The 14,806-nt window shown below is 43.0% G+C and overlaps 1 protein-coding gene across 7 annotated transcripts in view; it reads right to left on the reverse strand.

Annotated features, from left to right (window-relative positions):
- Positions 1-14,806, reverse strand: part of sox6 (SRY-box transcription factor 6) — a 133,741-nt gene that overhangs the window by 70,529 nt on the left and 48,406 nt on the right. For all 7 annotated transcript variants that reach the window (XM_061067694.1, XM_061067691.1, XM_061067695.1 and 4 more), the window contains one exon: positions 12,912-13,122. In XM_061067694.1, the coding sequence (XP_060923677.1) occupies positions 12,912-13,122 (211 nt within the window). The remainder of the gene's footprint in view (positions 1-12,911; positions 13,123-14,806) is intronic.

Consider the following 14,806-nt stretch of genomic DNA (forward strand, 5'->3'; position numbering starts at 1 on the left):
ATTAGTGATTTTATTTTAAAAACGATGTGATTGCACATGTGAAATGTAAATTCTAAAACCTAAAGCAAACTACAATGTATTTAATAGCTTTGAAAAAGATCACGTCTCACAAGCTTTCAGTGTGAGTGTATATTTCTTTGATTCAGGCGTAAATGTCTATCTCAGAGATAAAACTCAGGATCTCAGGCAGACAACGACAGGCTGATGTCTAATTTCCCATCCCGTCTGCACTGCACGGGAAACAAATCAAAAGTCGAGATTGATAAAAAAGAAAATGACTGTGACACACTCCAAAGAATCCTTTGAATATCTTAATCACAGACACACTAAAAACAAGACCCCATCATCACAGCAAATAAAACATAATAATTACAAGAGGCAGGCAGGGAAGTGAAATGCAGAGAGAAAACATGTTTTTGTCATTCAGCCGGTAGTCCCTGAGACAACAGCTGTTGGATGCGGCAAATACTCCTGAAGTCTCCATAATCATGGCGTTATTGAAGTGAGGACAAAAAGGGCACTAATTGCAAGGGAGCAATCGGAACGCAATAGGTTACACACCCGGGTGATGCTGCACAATGCAAACGCTAAAGAGGGAGCTGAGGGGGGAAAAAAAACATTCCAAGCACAACAGTGCATTGTCGCTCATTTTCAGGCAATTGCCTTTTCCTCGTTGTCAACAGTTTTAATAACCTACAGCGTTTCCAGAAGGCTTTTTCGTACACTTAAATAAATCCAGCTTTTTAAAAAATGTAATTGCTAGTGCTGGCATGCATAAATAAAGAGGTCCAGCTCCTTGAGACATGTCGGTGTATTGTGGAGCACCTGCACCTCGTGGTGGGCTGACACCTTATCATTATTCCACTTGGTGAACATCTCTGTTAGTCACCGTTAGTCTATCCTGTTTGGTCATGTAAAAAACTTTTGCTATAAATACACTCTAGGTAACCAAGATGAGGTGTGCTTCATCGGAGGTTGTGTGTCACCAGCCGGTGTCAGTCTCTCGAAGGGGTGAGACAAGTCTTTTCTTTTAAGATAGATTCCTAAAAGCTAAACTGAGAGGTAATGCTAGATCAGCAGTGTAATACAAATGAATAACCACAGAGCACCTTAAATAAATTCTGTTTTTTCTTTTATATCTATCTCATGAGGTTGTAGCGTTAAGTGGACTAAAGGATCTCAACACAAAGAAGCACATGTCTCTGATAATTAAAAAATGGAGAAACAGATGCAATGTGCAGGTAACTTTTCTCAGTGTTTTAGTTTTTTCCTCACACGGCTCAACGCGCTGTCTTGTGTGACCAGGCACCTCTCCCCTATCCTTCCCCTTTATCTGCACTGACCAGCGTGTTAATCCCACCGTGTTGACCTAGCCATTCTGAGAAGCCGTATACACACACAGCATCATGACCTCTCTAAATAGGACATGTGTCTATCAAGCATATATGAATTAACCATCCCCAAGAGGCTTCACCTCTTGAGCTGAGCAGCATGTGACCTCTCCCAATCCATTTTACTGCGGCACTCTGTGGCAATCAGGCTTGAATTATTAAAGTGAGCAGTGAGCAATGATCAATTCATTGCGGCCCTTGCTCACAGAGCCCACGGCCGTACTTCAGCAGAAATGACATTGAGAACACTTGAGTATGCTTCTAGACAATGCACATAAATGTGAAATATGTCAGACCCAATATGTCAATAATCATAACTGTACAGGCGTAAGCCATGTCCAGGCTAATCCTACAGAAATGCGGTTAGATGACTGTGGACAGAGGGGGTTTCAGTGCTATGATTTACCCAAATGTTTTCTTAGGAAAGTGAATTTGAGATGTGCTACATCCTAATCAATACTAACCTCTTTAACTTATTTACCTTAGTTCCTGGGATAAATGTAGATAATAAATGTTCTGTGCATATTTTTAACATATCTTGCAGGAACATTATAAGACTTGTAGAGGGAAAAATGCCCAAAACATAAAATCTTCAAAATCAAATTCCAGCCTTTAACCATCTTTTATCTACACAAATTAGAGAGGGAAAAAAACAAAAGCAAGGAAGTTGAAAGAGAAAGAAAGATTGCAGGGGAGTATGCAACTCAAGGAACCTGGAAGTAGGAGGAGGACGAGGGGAAAGAAAAAACCCAATCAAAACTTTGTGAGGAGGAGATGAGGAGCCAAGATAAACCAGTACTCAGAGCCCCCAAAACTGCAATCTCCCCTTAAGCTGGAGAGTGGCAGCTGGCAGAACAGCTGGTGAATAGGATTAATGTCAGAAGAATGAAATAAAACTCAACATATGTCCGAGCCTGAGGTGTTGGGACTGTGCGTGATTGTGCCCCCGATGGATGCCATGTGTGCAGCTGGAAGGAGCTGCTGTGCTGCTCCGCTGTCTACCCCACAAGGTCACTTTTAAGAACTAGGACCATTAAATGCTTGGATAGCACAACGAACTTTTCACTCCCGCTTTTCTCCCCTCTTATGCTTTAAGAGGGAGGCAGAGAGAGCGTATTGAGCATCGCTATTTATACAATGTACTTCAACATTCATCAGGAAAAGCAACTATTGCTACTTTGATTAAATTAAAGAAGGCTAAATTGTACATTTAAAAAGGACCACACAAGGTCAAAGAGCAGTTGAGGATTTTATTAAAACGGAGATTAATAATAATCAGCCTAATAAAGCATTTGAATAAGAAAAGTGCCTTACAATGTTCATAAATGTATTTTTCATCGAAAGCATGCCTGCTTTTGGTTTATTAAAGAATAGACATTACATCTGGAGTCTCAGCAATGCTGATGAGGGGATCAGCACTTGTGGAGATGAACATTACGAGGAGAAATATGTGGACCTGATTTCAATTCATGATTTCCATTTGATGTTGGTAATCATTAGGGTCCTCACACTGTAATAAATCATAATAATTTCATACAAAAATGTAATTACTGGGTACCTTGCATTGGAGAGATTTTTTTTTGGGTACCCAGCAATTTATCTGTCAGATATAAACTCCCCTGCTAATCAATGCTCGAAAACATTCACATTTATTCATCTATGTTAAATTAATAGACGTGTGAAGAAAACGTAGAGCACTGTGATCATGGCTGTTCAGTGTGATTTAGTAAATTAATGGGTGTCTGACTCTACTTGGACAAAAAGAGACTAATAGGATCCACATGAATGCATTACAATTTGCAGTGAAGCCAAGTGTCTGGTGCAGACATCGAAACTTTATTTCATCATAAACCCTGGACCATGGCGACACGCTTCAGAGATTGAACCATAAGATGAGATATTAAAAAAGCGCAAATTGCGAGAAGACGAAGCTGGTTAATATACTATACATTTGATAATGCACCAAACTGTAAATATGTTGGATTTTGCTGTCAAGGTTTCTTTTTCTGTTTCTGTTATTCCAGAATAAGAGACAGAAAACTCAGATATTCACCAAGAGGGAAAGAATATGGATAAAAACATACTGTATTTAACACATATAAGTGTCAAAGTCAGACTAAAGGATTTGGACGTCTACATTGTCACTCCTTGGTAGGTTTTAAATACTTGAATGATGGTATCCGCTTTTCACCATCACACCCTGAGGTTCATTCTTAAATCATCATAAATGGGGCTTGCCTTAGTGAGCATCATAGCCCTGTAATAAGTCTGATACATTTCTCCCTTTGGACATGGTACAGGTCCAGCTGGTTTACCATCCTATATGTCAATTCTTCATAGGCTGCCACTATACTTAATTGAGTAAACCATAAACAGGATGGAGGAAGATTCACTGATTTCCATTCACTAATAAGGTGCCGCATCGTGACTGTATGGATGCACCTTGCCTTGGGTTCAGAGATCCCCTTTAAACAGACCAGTACCCTTCAACTCGTCTAGGCAAGGCAGAAATGGGATGACCTGACCCATGATCAGTTTAATATTCTCATGAATTCTGTCCACCATCTCTGAAGCTATAGGTGCAGGACCATAACAAATGAACAAGGCTGTCCAGTGCCTCCACATCTCTCCAACATGATGTAGCCTATCCTCTCTTTGCCTTATGCACATTTGCGGGGGTCCAATCGATCCTATTTACAATTTTAAATAGTCCTTATCTAGTCCTGATCTTGTCAGAGGATTCTGTTCCTGTGTTTTGCAGATTGGCTCTGCCTTCCTCATCTCTAAGTGATTTGTTGAGGTCTGCCAGCCATGTCTGTTTGAGACCATTTGTCCTGCTCGCCTGTCCATCAAAGCACGGTAGTATCTTGACGCTTTCTTGCCCTTATGGAAGACTGGCTTTGACAGCATTTGATGGCCTGGAGCAGTCAGGTTCACTAAACATCTGCAGTGTGTGTCTGGGCTCTTACCGCATTATTTTATGGTTTAAGTATGATACATTTTAAAGAAAAAAAGAGAATAAAATCCTAAATCCCAGCAAGGGAATTATGAATCGCTCTGCAGTTTGGTTTCTTAATTTTCAAAAGTAATTTATGGAATCTCACAGCCAACTTTGTTTACCAAGCTGCCATGGTTCAGAATGTATGACTGCTCACTGGACAAGGGGAGCAAAGGTCACTATTTTCACAACTTTATCAATTAAAACTAACTTAATCACTAATTTGCACTCAACTCCTCTGACTCTTGAGTTGCCACTGGGTAAAGAAATAATGACCTAACCATGGCACTTCTAAAGGTTCAGAATTCCAACTCCCAGAAATCCCAATTCATTTGCTCACAGCTAAGTGTCTCAATGTGCTGTTGTTTAACTTGGTTCAGCAACAATAGGGGCCGTAGTTTCTATTCAGTCGGCCCTTTCCCTTTCTGTAGGACAGAAAGCATTACGGACTAAGACCTGCTGGGCAAAGATGGAGAAATTTGCTTCTCATGAGCGACCAAGCTCATTGGTCCAGCTCACGACGGGGAAGCTATCAACAGGCGTACAGTATTTGCCTTGTTGAGTCAGAGTGCCACCCGCCCAGAAAAAAGAAAAGAAAATGACAAAAGAGGAGGAGAGAGGAAGTAAAGCTGTGCAGCAAATGTTATAGGAAGTATGGTTGTGGTGGTTGTATAAATTCTAATGACTCACTTTTCTTTTTCCAGTTTTATGCTAATTTGGACAAGAATACCAAAAACAGCCCCAACAAATCCTGATTTCAAATGATATTGAACTTTGTGAAATGAAATTGACGATATAATCAAAAAGCAAATTAACTCCTTCACCGGGTGCAGACTTGATAATAAAGAGATGACATTTGTAAAATGATTATCATCATTGGCTCTCAGGCTTTGCTGTTCAATAAAACACATTTCTATTTGTCTCCTCCGAAATCCTCGACACGTCTGGCTCGTGTAATGTAATTGAACGAGGAGAAAGAGAAAGCATCGAGTGGGAGGAAACATCTGCTTCATCACGACTGATTAAAGAGTCTCTTTGTTCAAGAGGCAACACATCAAAGTTTGGAGTAAGATGTTCATGTTCGCTGTTAGCAAAAAAACAAACAATGCAAATATGTTAATACGGCTGCATCTACGCAAGCTGTCATGTTTTGCTCGTGTCGAGGCGGATCTCCCGGGTTGGATGGCTGACGTACCTCTGACTTACAGAACAAGCCTGCAATGTGCTCTGAAATCATTAGCAGGCCACAGAAGTTGTCTGTGCCCAGGGTGTGAGTTACACTCCCACTATTTTGATCCTTGGTCAGATGACACCGGCTCTTTTGTCAAGTTATGTGTGGAGAATGCTTAAGAGCTAAATGCCACAGCTAGGACAGTGATACTGAGCTGGCACACAAGTCTCCCAGTGTAACCCTACTGCAGGCTTTCAAGCACACACACACACACACACACACACACACACACACACACACACACACACACACACACACACACACACACACACACACACACACACACACTCACACACACAAACAGCAGGACACATGTGCCCTCCCTCTACCCCCCGTCCCATTGTGAAATAGCCCCTCTTCTTCACATTTCTCACTGCCTCAGAAGATCCTCCTGACCCTAAGAAGATTGTCTGTACGTGTCCCTCTTCTTGTTGCTTTTTTCACTGAAACCCAGTCTGATATTTTACCCAATTGTAGGCTTCACGGCCCAATGTCAAATATAGTAGCATTAACGGCTTCTTTCTTCTTATGTGTCAGCGTTTCACCATCTCTGTGCCCCTCTAAATGCTGCGCTGTCACATAAAACAGTCGAGCCACTAAAACCACTGCTGATTTAATCACCTAGTCATTCACATATAACACAGGGGAAAGTCTATTGTTTTTTTCTTCATTTGAACAGCCTAAAACACTATTTTACAATTTTCCTAAAATTGCTATTGCACAATCAGTGATGTCACTGACTGCGTTTAAACGCTGTTCATTTGACGAGACGTACCTACAACCGGCATGTGGGTGTATGTGAGTGTGTTAAGACAAACAAGCCTCTGTGTATCCCTGGCCGTGATTTGTCTCTCAGAGACACCCGTTTCCTCCTATCAAGGGGTTCCTGTGCAGCCAGTAAGCCACGATCACAATGGGAGTTTTGTGCTGCATCGGTGCAGGGGGACACGCTCAACAGCTGAAACCCAGGAAGATGGCCCCTGGAATGCTCTACAGCAGTTGCTACTGTTGACTAATCGGAATATGAGAACTGGGGAAGGTGATCTTGAATGCAAAGAATTGCACATTGAAGAGGCAGCTGCTTGTTTTGTCATCTGAATGACCAAGACAGCAGAAAGGGTTCTCGTTTTGAAAGGGGGCAACAAAATCTGTATCTTAGCTTGTGTAAAGTGAAACCTGTGTTGGCCTCCGTCGTCCTTTGGGGACGTGTCTGTGTTTCATTAGGGGTCTGTTTTGGAACAGATAGTAAATAGATAATTCCATAGTGGACCAGCGACTTAGTTTAGCCTCTGGGTCTGATCTCAGCATGCCAGAGGAACAACTTTGATATCGGCAACTCTGATTGGCTGTCAAAATTCATCTTGATATTTTGCCTACTAGAAATCATGTCGACACATCGGTGGGCCCATCAAATCCGGTTTGAACAGTTCAAAAACAGTAATTGCAGACTTCAGATGGAAGCTGATTTCACTCCAATTTGGGGCTAAGTCTGTGAGTTCCAAAACTCTTCTGCAACTGGAAAATCTGGCTAAAAATTGTAAAGTGTGAACTAGCCTTATGATAGGGGAGAGAAAAAAAACAGAGGTGGAAGGGAAATGTTTTGTGTAACAGGTTAGGCCACAAGATGGTCGGGGAAACACAGGAAAGTGGAAAGGAAAAAGAGGAAAAGAGTTTAAAAAAAGGGGGAAAGAGCAAAAATTGGAGAACAAGGAAAAGGGTGGGAAAGGGAGATCGGGGAGGAGTGAGGGGCAGGGTATCTTTTTTGTGAAAGTTCACATGTCAGGCTGGCAGGCTGCCCGCGGCATACAGCCGAAAAATCTATTTAACGTCTGCTTCACAGGGTGACAAGAGGGTTGATTGGCAGAGAGCAGAGAGCCGCTTTTGATCATGTGTCTTAACAAGCGATTCCAGCTCATGTCTATTCAGCCTGAACAGATCTACATTACCTATTCAAACAAAAGTGACAGACCAGAGCACTGCTCCGCTGGGCTGGTGCACCACTCCACAGGCTAAGACAGAACACACACACACACACACACACACACACACACACGAAGGCCCCCACTGAAACATACAGAACACACACACACACACACACACACACACACACACACACACACACACACACACATGGTCACACACACATAAAACTATATCGGCTATTTGATCAAATAGATTCCTTGCAAGTAGCTTGCTCAAATCATGTTGACAGAATAAACAACAGATTATTAAAGGAAATGGGAACATTGTGCACACGAGATATCCTTCTTGACTGATGTCTGGCCAGTGGGTTTTTGTTTGTGCGTGTCTGTGTGTGTGTGTGTGCGTGTGCGTGTGTGTGTGTGTATGTGTGTGTGTGTGTGTGTCCTGCCAGGAGGGTCCCGGGCCCTACGCTGCCTTGTAGGATGCTGCATTCGGAGGCAGCACAGAGCTATGTGTGAAGAATGCCTCAAAATCTGCAATCAAGGCAACTGGATCTCCAGCCCTCATTGCATATGCATAGAGTCAGAGGCTCATGCTCAGATCATTATAACAAAGATTCCTATTAATTAGGTGGGATAAAGCAGAACCAGATGACACGGCAGCTGGGATGAGAGGAGAGGGGAGACGGGAGGGAACTCAAAGAGGAGGGGAGAAAGTGCATCAGTCTGTTTGGGGGAGGGGGGTATATTTTTTTATATATATATATATATGCATAAAGAATATTGCAATATATGTATTTTAACTTCAGAAAATTTAAAAAAATGTATTGCTAAATTTAAACCAAATAGCTCCAAAAAAATTAATCTATTATTGCTATTAGGCACCTGCATCCAATTTCCAGTGTGCAGTCAGCAGAGGGCTGCGACACTGATAGGCGACGGTGTTACAACAGAGTCAAGAGTTCATCAGTGCTAATCAGACCAAAGGCTTAGAGCTGATCCTATTCTCTTCCAAGCTTTCACCCATCCCTGAATCTCATTACATGGCCTGTTGTAATAGAGGATAATGACCAGGGGCCACGCACACAATGCTGATCACTCCTCCGCACTCAACCTACTGCAGTCATTATACAGTGATAATACACAACCTTGCCGTGGGGGGTGACACTTACAAACAGAGGAGAGGAGATGGCAGCAGATCTAGAAGAAGAGATGTCTGAGTGGTAACATACAGTAACATACCATTCACAGGGACTATTAGAGGTCACAAGGAACGGTTTGATTTCCTGCCACTGTATAGAATTATTTTCTCTCATTATATATCCTTCCACCTGAGATGAAGAGGGGGGGAGGGGGGGGGGGGTTGCAGTTTGTCTGAATAGTGGTATGGCTCCCCTTTGTTGACCTAATTAGCCATGACTCTGTCAAAGGGCTCCAGGTGTTGAATATTCTGCTTGAGCAGCCGCTGTATCCCCTCCAACGGGTCTTAAGAAAAAGGAAGGGCATCGTCTTTCTGTTTTTCTGTATTCGACTGTTGGTTTTGACCCTGGTTGTGTCTGACTGCCCGGGAAATGTTGTGTTATTCTATATCTATAGATTATACCTGGATATAGTGTCCACTTTCAGTTTAACAGCTGTTTCAAATGTCCTTAGACCACACCTGTTCTCCGGCCGGACGACCCCGGATCACATGCAGCTCTGTTTTCTCAACAGCATCCTGGGAACTGAGCTGTGAATCTGGATAGCTGCTGCAGTCATGAGAAAGAATCACTCGACTAATTAGAAGGGGGGTGGGCGGATCAGCATTTAATGGAAGACTTTTCATTTGTTTTGGGTCTATATTTCTTATTTAGACAATAACTTCATTCATCAGACTAAAAAGAAAGCATGAGACTGCCCCTTGACCCTCAATAACACATGGATGACAAAAGATACATAATCCAATTCACTGCTGCTTGTCCTGGCAAAGACTCAGTGGACACTGAGCCCAAGAAAATCCCTAAAAGCTAATACAGGAGGCTGAAACCCAATTACTCGTCCTTGTCTTGGGGACGATCATAAAGACTGAACACACAAAGTATTTCTGTGTTGACTTGCGCGGTATTGATTCATACTTTAGTGCATTATATAAAACTGATCTAATTGCATGTGAATCAAATCAAGGTCACCTTGGCTTTTTATAATGGTGGCTATTTTTCTTTTTCCTCCCAATACTTTATACTGACATTTTTAACTCTTGACAAGTGCTGTCTGGAGACTTATCCATAAATAATGCATTTACAATACCTAGTAAATAAACATGGGGCATAATCGTTAGCCCTGCTGGCAACTGGGCCTAATAGAGCTTTTACAGCAAAGGTGACTATTCAGCTAAATGCGGTGCTCGCTGCTGGGAGAACATTTTCATTCATTAGCACAGTCACAAGCACTTAAAGCACTTTAAGGAGCAGAAATGGAGAGGAAGGATGGAAGGATAGAGAGGGTGAAAGGGTACAAATATATGGAGATGAAGGGATGGAGGAGTGATATTTAAAATACTGAGCACCGCCTCTATTGTTAGAGTATATATAAAACATCATGGTCAATGGCTTATCGTGTTCTCTGAATGGAGACATAGTAGGGGGAGCAATAGCATTAGTATACTGATTCATATTAGTACAATATTAGTAGAACATACTTACGATTTAGAAACTATAACTAGAGCTTTGTTTAACTGTGGAGGGGAAATATATGCAATGGAGACTTCTGTCACCATAACAACAGAATAGCGGTGATCTTCTAACTAGAAGGACACTCAGTCAAACACATGTACACTGAAATGATCTGCAAACTACTTATAATTTCACCTTTTCATAGATATTTACACTCTACCTATGCCTATTTTTTCCATTAAAATGTCATTATTTCTTGAGAAATGTTTCAAAATGTAGAAAAACGACCCAACTTGTATTGTTAAAGAAAGTGAAAAATTAAATACTCGATCTACTTTTTTAATGGAAGCTGCTCCAAAAATGTAATCGTTTCTTTTCTGGCCAATACTATAACCAATACTATACATGCAACAGATGAGCACAACCTAAGTGATCATATGTGTAAAAACTGTACCACAGACCATTAGTTTCCCTTGACACTGGAGGTCAACACTTTTACTCTCAGTGCATCAGGTTAGTGAACTTTCTTGACCAGACAAGGGGAAGAAAGAGCCCAGAGAAGAATGGCAGCAGATGGTGGAAGAGTCTCTGAGGAGCTCCATGATCCCGACCAGCCAGGCACCAAAGCAGCAGAATTAGACACAACAGTTGTCATGCTTATATTTAGCTCATCTGTTGCTTGCGCCACATTAGCAACATCATTAAGGCAACAAATGGCTTCTCCAACCTTCTTGTCTGCTCTTTAATAGGATAATCCGGCCCTGTTCAATTTCCAGCCGTGTCTCGCCACATAAACAAAGACGAGGAGATTGAGATTTGTCAGATGGTTTCTCCAAGGTTTTCCTTTGGCAGTTTCCAAGAGTTGAACTCCCTATTTTTTACAGTAATCACTGTTCATCAACCCTGAAGCTTCGTCGAGCACTCTCAAGAACAGAGTATCTCTCAGTTCCTGCAGCTCAGGGACAGCGCGCTGAACTTTGTGAGCCTCTTGTCTTCGGCTCTGTACTCTGCTCGGAAACTAATTTCCTGCAACAAGGGAGTTTATTTCGGTGGTGATGATACAAGGTGCATGAGGCAGACCAAGTCTCTATTATTAACAGGAGATTAAAACAGCTGTATGGCACTCTAAAGCACCCTCTCCTCCCTGCGCTAACATACGGCCCTGGATTACAAGCTGCACTTGACCATTTAAATTACTGCAACAACCAGCCTTCACCAGCTGGGGCTCATTACCATAATACCCTCTGCCGCTACAAAGAGCACTGACAATCTTGCCCTGAAAATCGACGCCGCAAGAAACGAGACATACGTGAAATATGTTCCTTCGCTTAACATTATTTACCTAATCAGAATTGGGCCTCTAAGGTGCTGCAGGGCGGCCAGATCTGAGCTCAAGAGCAAGAAAACTGCTTATCCCAAATATTCATGTCAGTTGGTGCTGTGGTGTGAAAAAGACAGCAGAAATGTATCTGCTGTAGTTTTGTTTAATTATACTGTTTATTTATTAAATAAATAACGGTATTGATTACAGTATAAAAAGCCTCAGTTGAAATATACATTTTTTAAAAAGGGTGGCTTGCTTATGAGCATTTTTGTGTGTTAAATGCTCAGTTTTGACATTTGCTGATAATTTTGGATCCATTGAAATTATCCAAAAAATGTTGTTTTCTTATTGATCTCCAATTGATCACTGTAAATAATAAGGACTGAATGTTTCTGTCTTTATCTTCTTCTTCTTTGGTTTCCTAAACCACAAACAAATGTAACCACGTGTCATGGTGTGGCTAAACGATCGTCCGGTGAGAGGCCCGTGAGCCTCTGATACAAAGATCACCGAACGAACACTTGAAAAAGAAGTGGCAAATTATTTTTAGGCTAACAGAGGTCTAATTTATTCGTCTGATGAAGTGCTTAAGCTAAGAGCTCCCCAGACACTAAATGAGACACATGCATTCCCAAGGGGGTTTAACATTTGATTGGATGTAGTTATATTACTACAGCCCTAATTAAGAAGGGGGATGTGTTTCAGCAGCACTTTCAAATATTTGTTTTTCCGCCACACTCTTGATAGACTGCAGGCTGTGGGAGGGAGAGCCGAGCAGGGTGAAACCGGGTGCAGATATGACAGAGACCCAACGCTCTTATCGTAGGAAAGGATTTTTTTTTTCTCCCTCTGGAAGGAACAGTGAGAAAAATAACTCTGAAAACTTCACGGTATGTGTTGAATTAATCAGACACATTAAACCACGCGCAGGGCTCGGGTTGTTTGTGTGCAGCGAACTTTGATGAACAACCGTGCCGAGAGAAAAATGTTCTGTGTAGCAAAATAAAGAAGAGGTAATGTTCCTGGCGTCGGGTCAGCACTGTGAGTTTTATAGTTAAAGAGTTTGACTTGGCACGGAGGGAGACCACACTTGTGCTGAGGTGCACTGCCACACAGTCTTTGTCACATTGGAGGAGGTTCAGAACAAACTGGAAACACTGTATCGTCAATATTCCCAGCTTGTGTGATCCCGCGTGAGTGCAAGAGGCGGGCGAGATTCAAGAGAGAGAGAGAGAGAGAAAAGGGTGGGTACTCAGGAAACCAGAAAATTACACAAAGAAAGAGGGAGAATTAGGACAATCAGGCGCACTTAGGAGGGAAAATGTATTCCTAGTCCCGCACTCTACACACACACACACACACACACACACACACACACAAATAGGGAGTCATACCGTCTTGCTCTGTCTTTGTCATCTCCTCCAGCTTCTTCTGCTTCAGCGTGTCCACTACATCTGCCAGGCTTCCTTTGCGGCGCTCCGGAGTCCCGAACGCTGATCCGCTCAGCAGGTCGCTGCGCTCCCGGGCCCCCTCCTCGGGCTTGTGTGGGGAAGTAGAGTTGTTCCGGAAGGAGTACAGAGAACATACTTTATTGCTGTCAGATTCCTGCAAGACAAACAAAAAGTTGGGAGGGGGTTGGGGTGGGGTGGGGGGTGGGGTGGGTGGCAACAAGGGATGGGATTTTTTTTGTTAAATGATGAGGGTGCTGCTGCGTTCTGTCGGGGCTCCATTAAGCTTTTTGACAGTTCTCCATTCAAATGCAGTGATTGCTAGGTGTTTGCAGCTCAGGGGCGATTTGTCCGTATCAAATGGTTCCTCTGTGGCTTTCACACGGCGGCGTCTGTGTCTCCGACAGAGCTCGCTGTGCGGGCAAATGAGATATGACAAGTGAAAAATTGAGATGAAATGATGAGGTACACTTTCATCGGGCATATCCATAATGTGTTCAGGCGTCACAGTACTTTTCATCTGCATAGACTACACAGAGAAAACCTCCCAACTGTAATTTCTCAAATTGCTTTTGAGTGTGCATTTGTGTTCGGGTGACTGCTGTGTAATTTGTTCATTTTCTAGTGGAGACCTATTCTCAGCTGAGTGCCTCGAGCCGTCGTAAATCTGTGTCCTGTCTCAAGCTGTTGTTGTTTTTCAGTCCCACCTGTGTATGGTTTAGTATTTAACTGAGGGTCCTGTCTGTGGCTGACTGGCTGAGTGCTCCCTGTGCACAAACAGAGAAGAATGGGAGAGAGAGAGGCGGGGGAGACTAAACTCTGCACACGGGAGTCAGCGCAGAGACCATGGCGAAGGGTTGCGTCTGACAGAAGGTGGTGTTAATTATGGTTTTTGGGGTCGGAGAATGCAGGAGGTAGCTGAGCAGCCAGGAGTTGTGTAGGCCTTAACGGAGGAACAGCGTGGATCTAAACTTTGGCCCTCGTTGCTGGAGGGAATAAACATGACACATCTGTAGAGTGCACACACCCATCATGGAAAAAACGAGCTTTAATCAACAGAGGTGTGATAACAGAGTGTAATACAGCAGGGTGAAGTGATATAGCCATGTCTGGAGCCACTGACTATCCTGAATTAAAAGTCAGGAATGCAGCAAACTGGGCAGGAATGTGGACAGTGCCAATTTCTCATCCCTGCGTGGCATGTCGAGCCCCAGGCACAGTTGCCGTGTGTGTGTGTGTGTGTGTGTGTGTAGGGCGGTCTGGTACCAAGCGCCAGGGTGGCACGACCGACCGGCCTACTCCGCACCCCCCCCGCCCTGCGCTGGATGATTATGCAGTGTGGCAGAGCCGGTGGAGAGTGCTTGAGGGGAGTGTAGCAGTGCTGGGTTAATCAGCTGGCGCAGGTTCAGGGCACAGCCCACACAGACGCATGGCACAGCAGTGGAGTCAGGTAATCAGCAAAGACAACACTCTTCATTCCTTTCGCCTCATGCCTTCTTCTTTTCTTCTGCGTCTCTCCCTATCCTCCTCCATTTTACCTATCCTCTCTCTTCTTTTTTTCTACCTCCACTCATTTTGTCTATTTACTCTCTTTCAACCTATTTTTTTTTCTGCGTGTAAATCTTTAGCCGAAAGATTTACGCTCCTCGAAGCACAGTAAATCAGGAGAGACGCTCCTTATGACACCAGATCAAGGCCGCAGTGCAGGAGAAGAAAACGCAGAGATGCTCATATATTCACTTGCTGACATGTTGAATTGCCGTCATTCATCCATTTATATGAAGTAATTAAGTCAAACTCCTTTAACTGTTTTCAGACGTTGGTTTAGTGTTGGCAGCCAT

This window comes from Limanda limanda, chromosome 3, assembly GCF_963576545.1.
Source record: "Limanda limanda chromosome 3, fLimLim1.1, whole genome shotgun sequence".
In the NCBI taxonomy this organism is placed as follows: Eukaryota; Metazoa; Chordata; class Actinopteri; order Pleuronectiformes; family Pleuronectidae; genus Limanda; species Limanda limanda.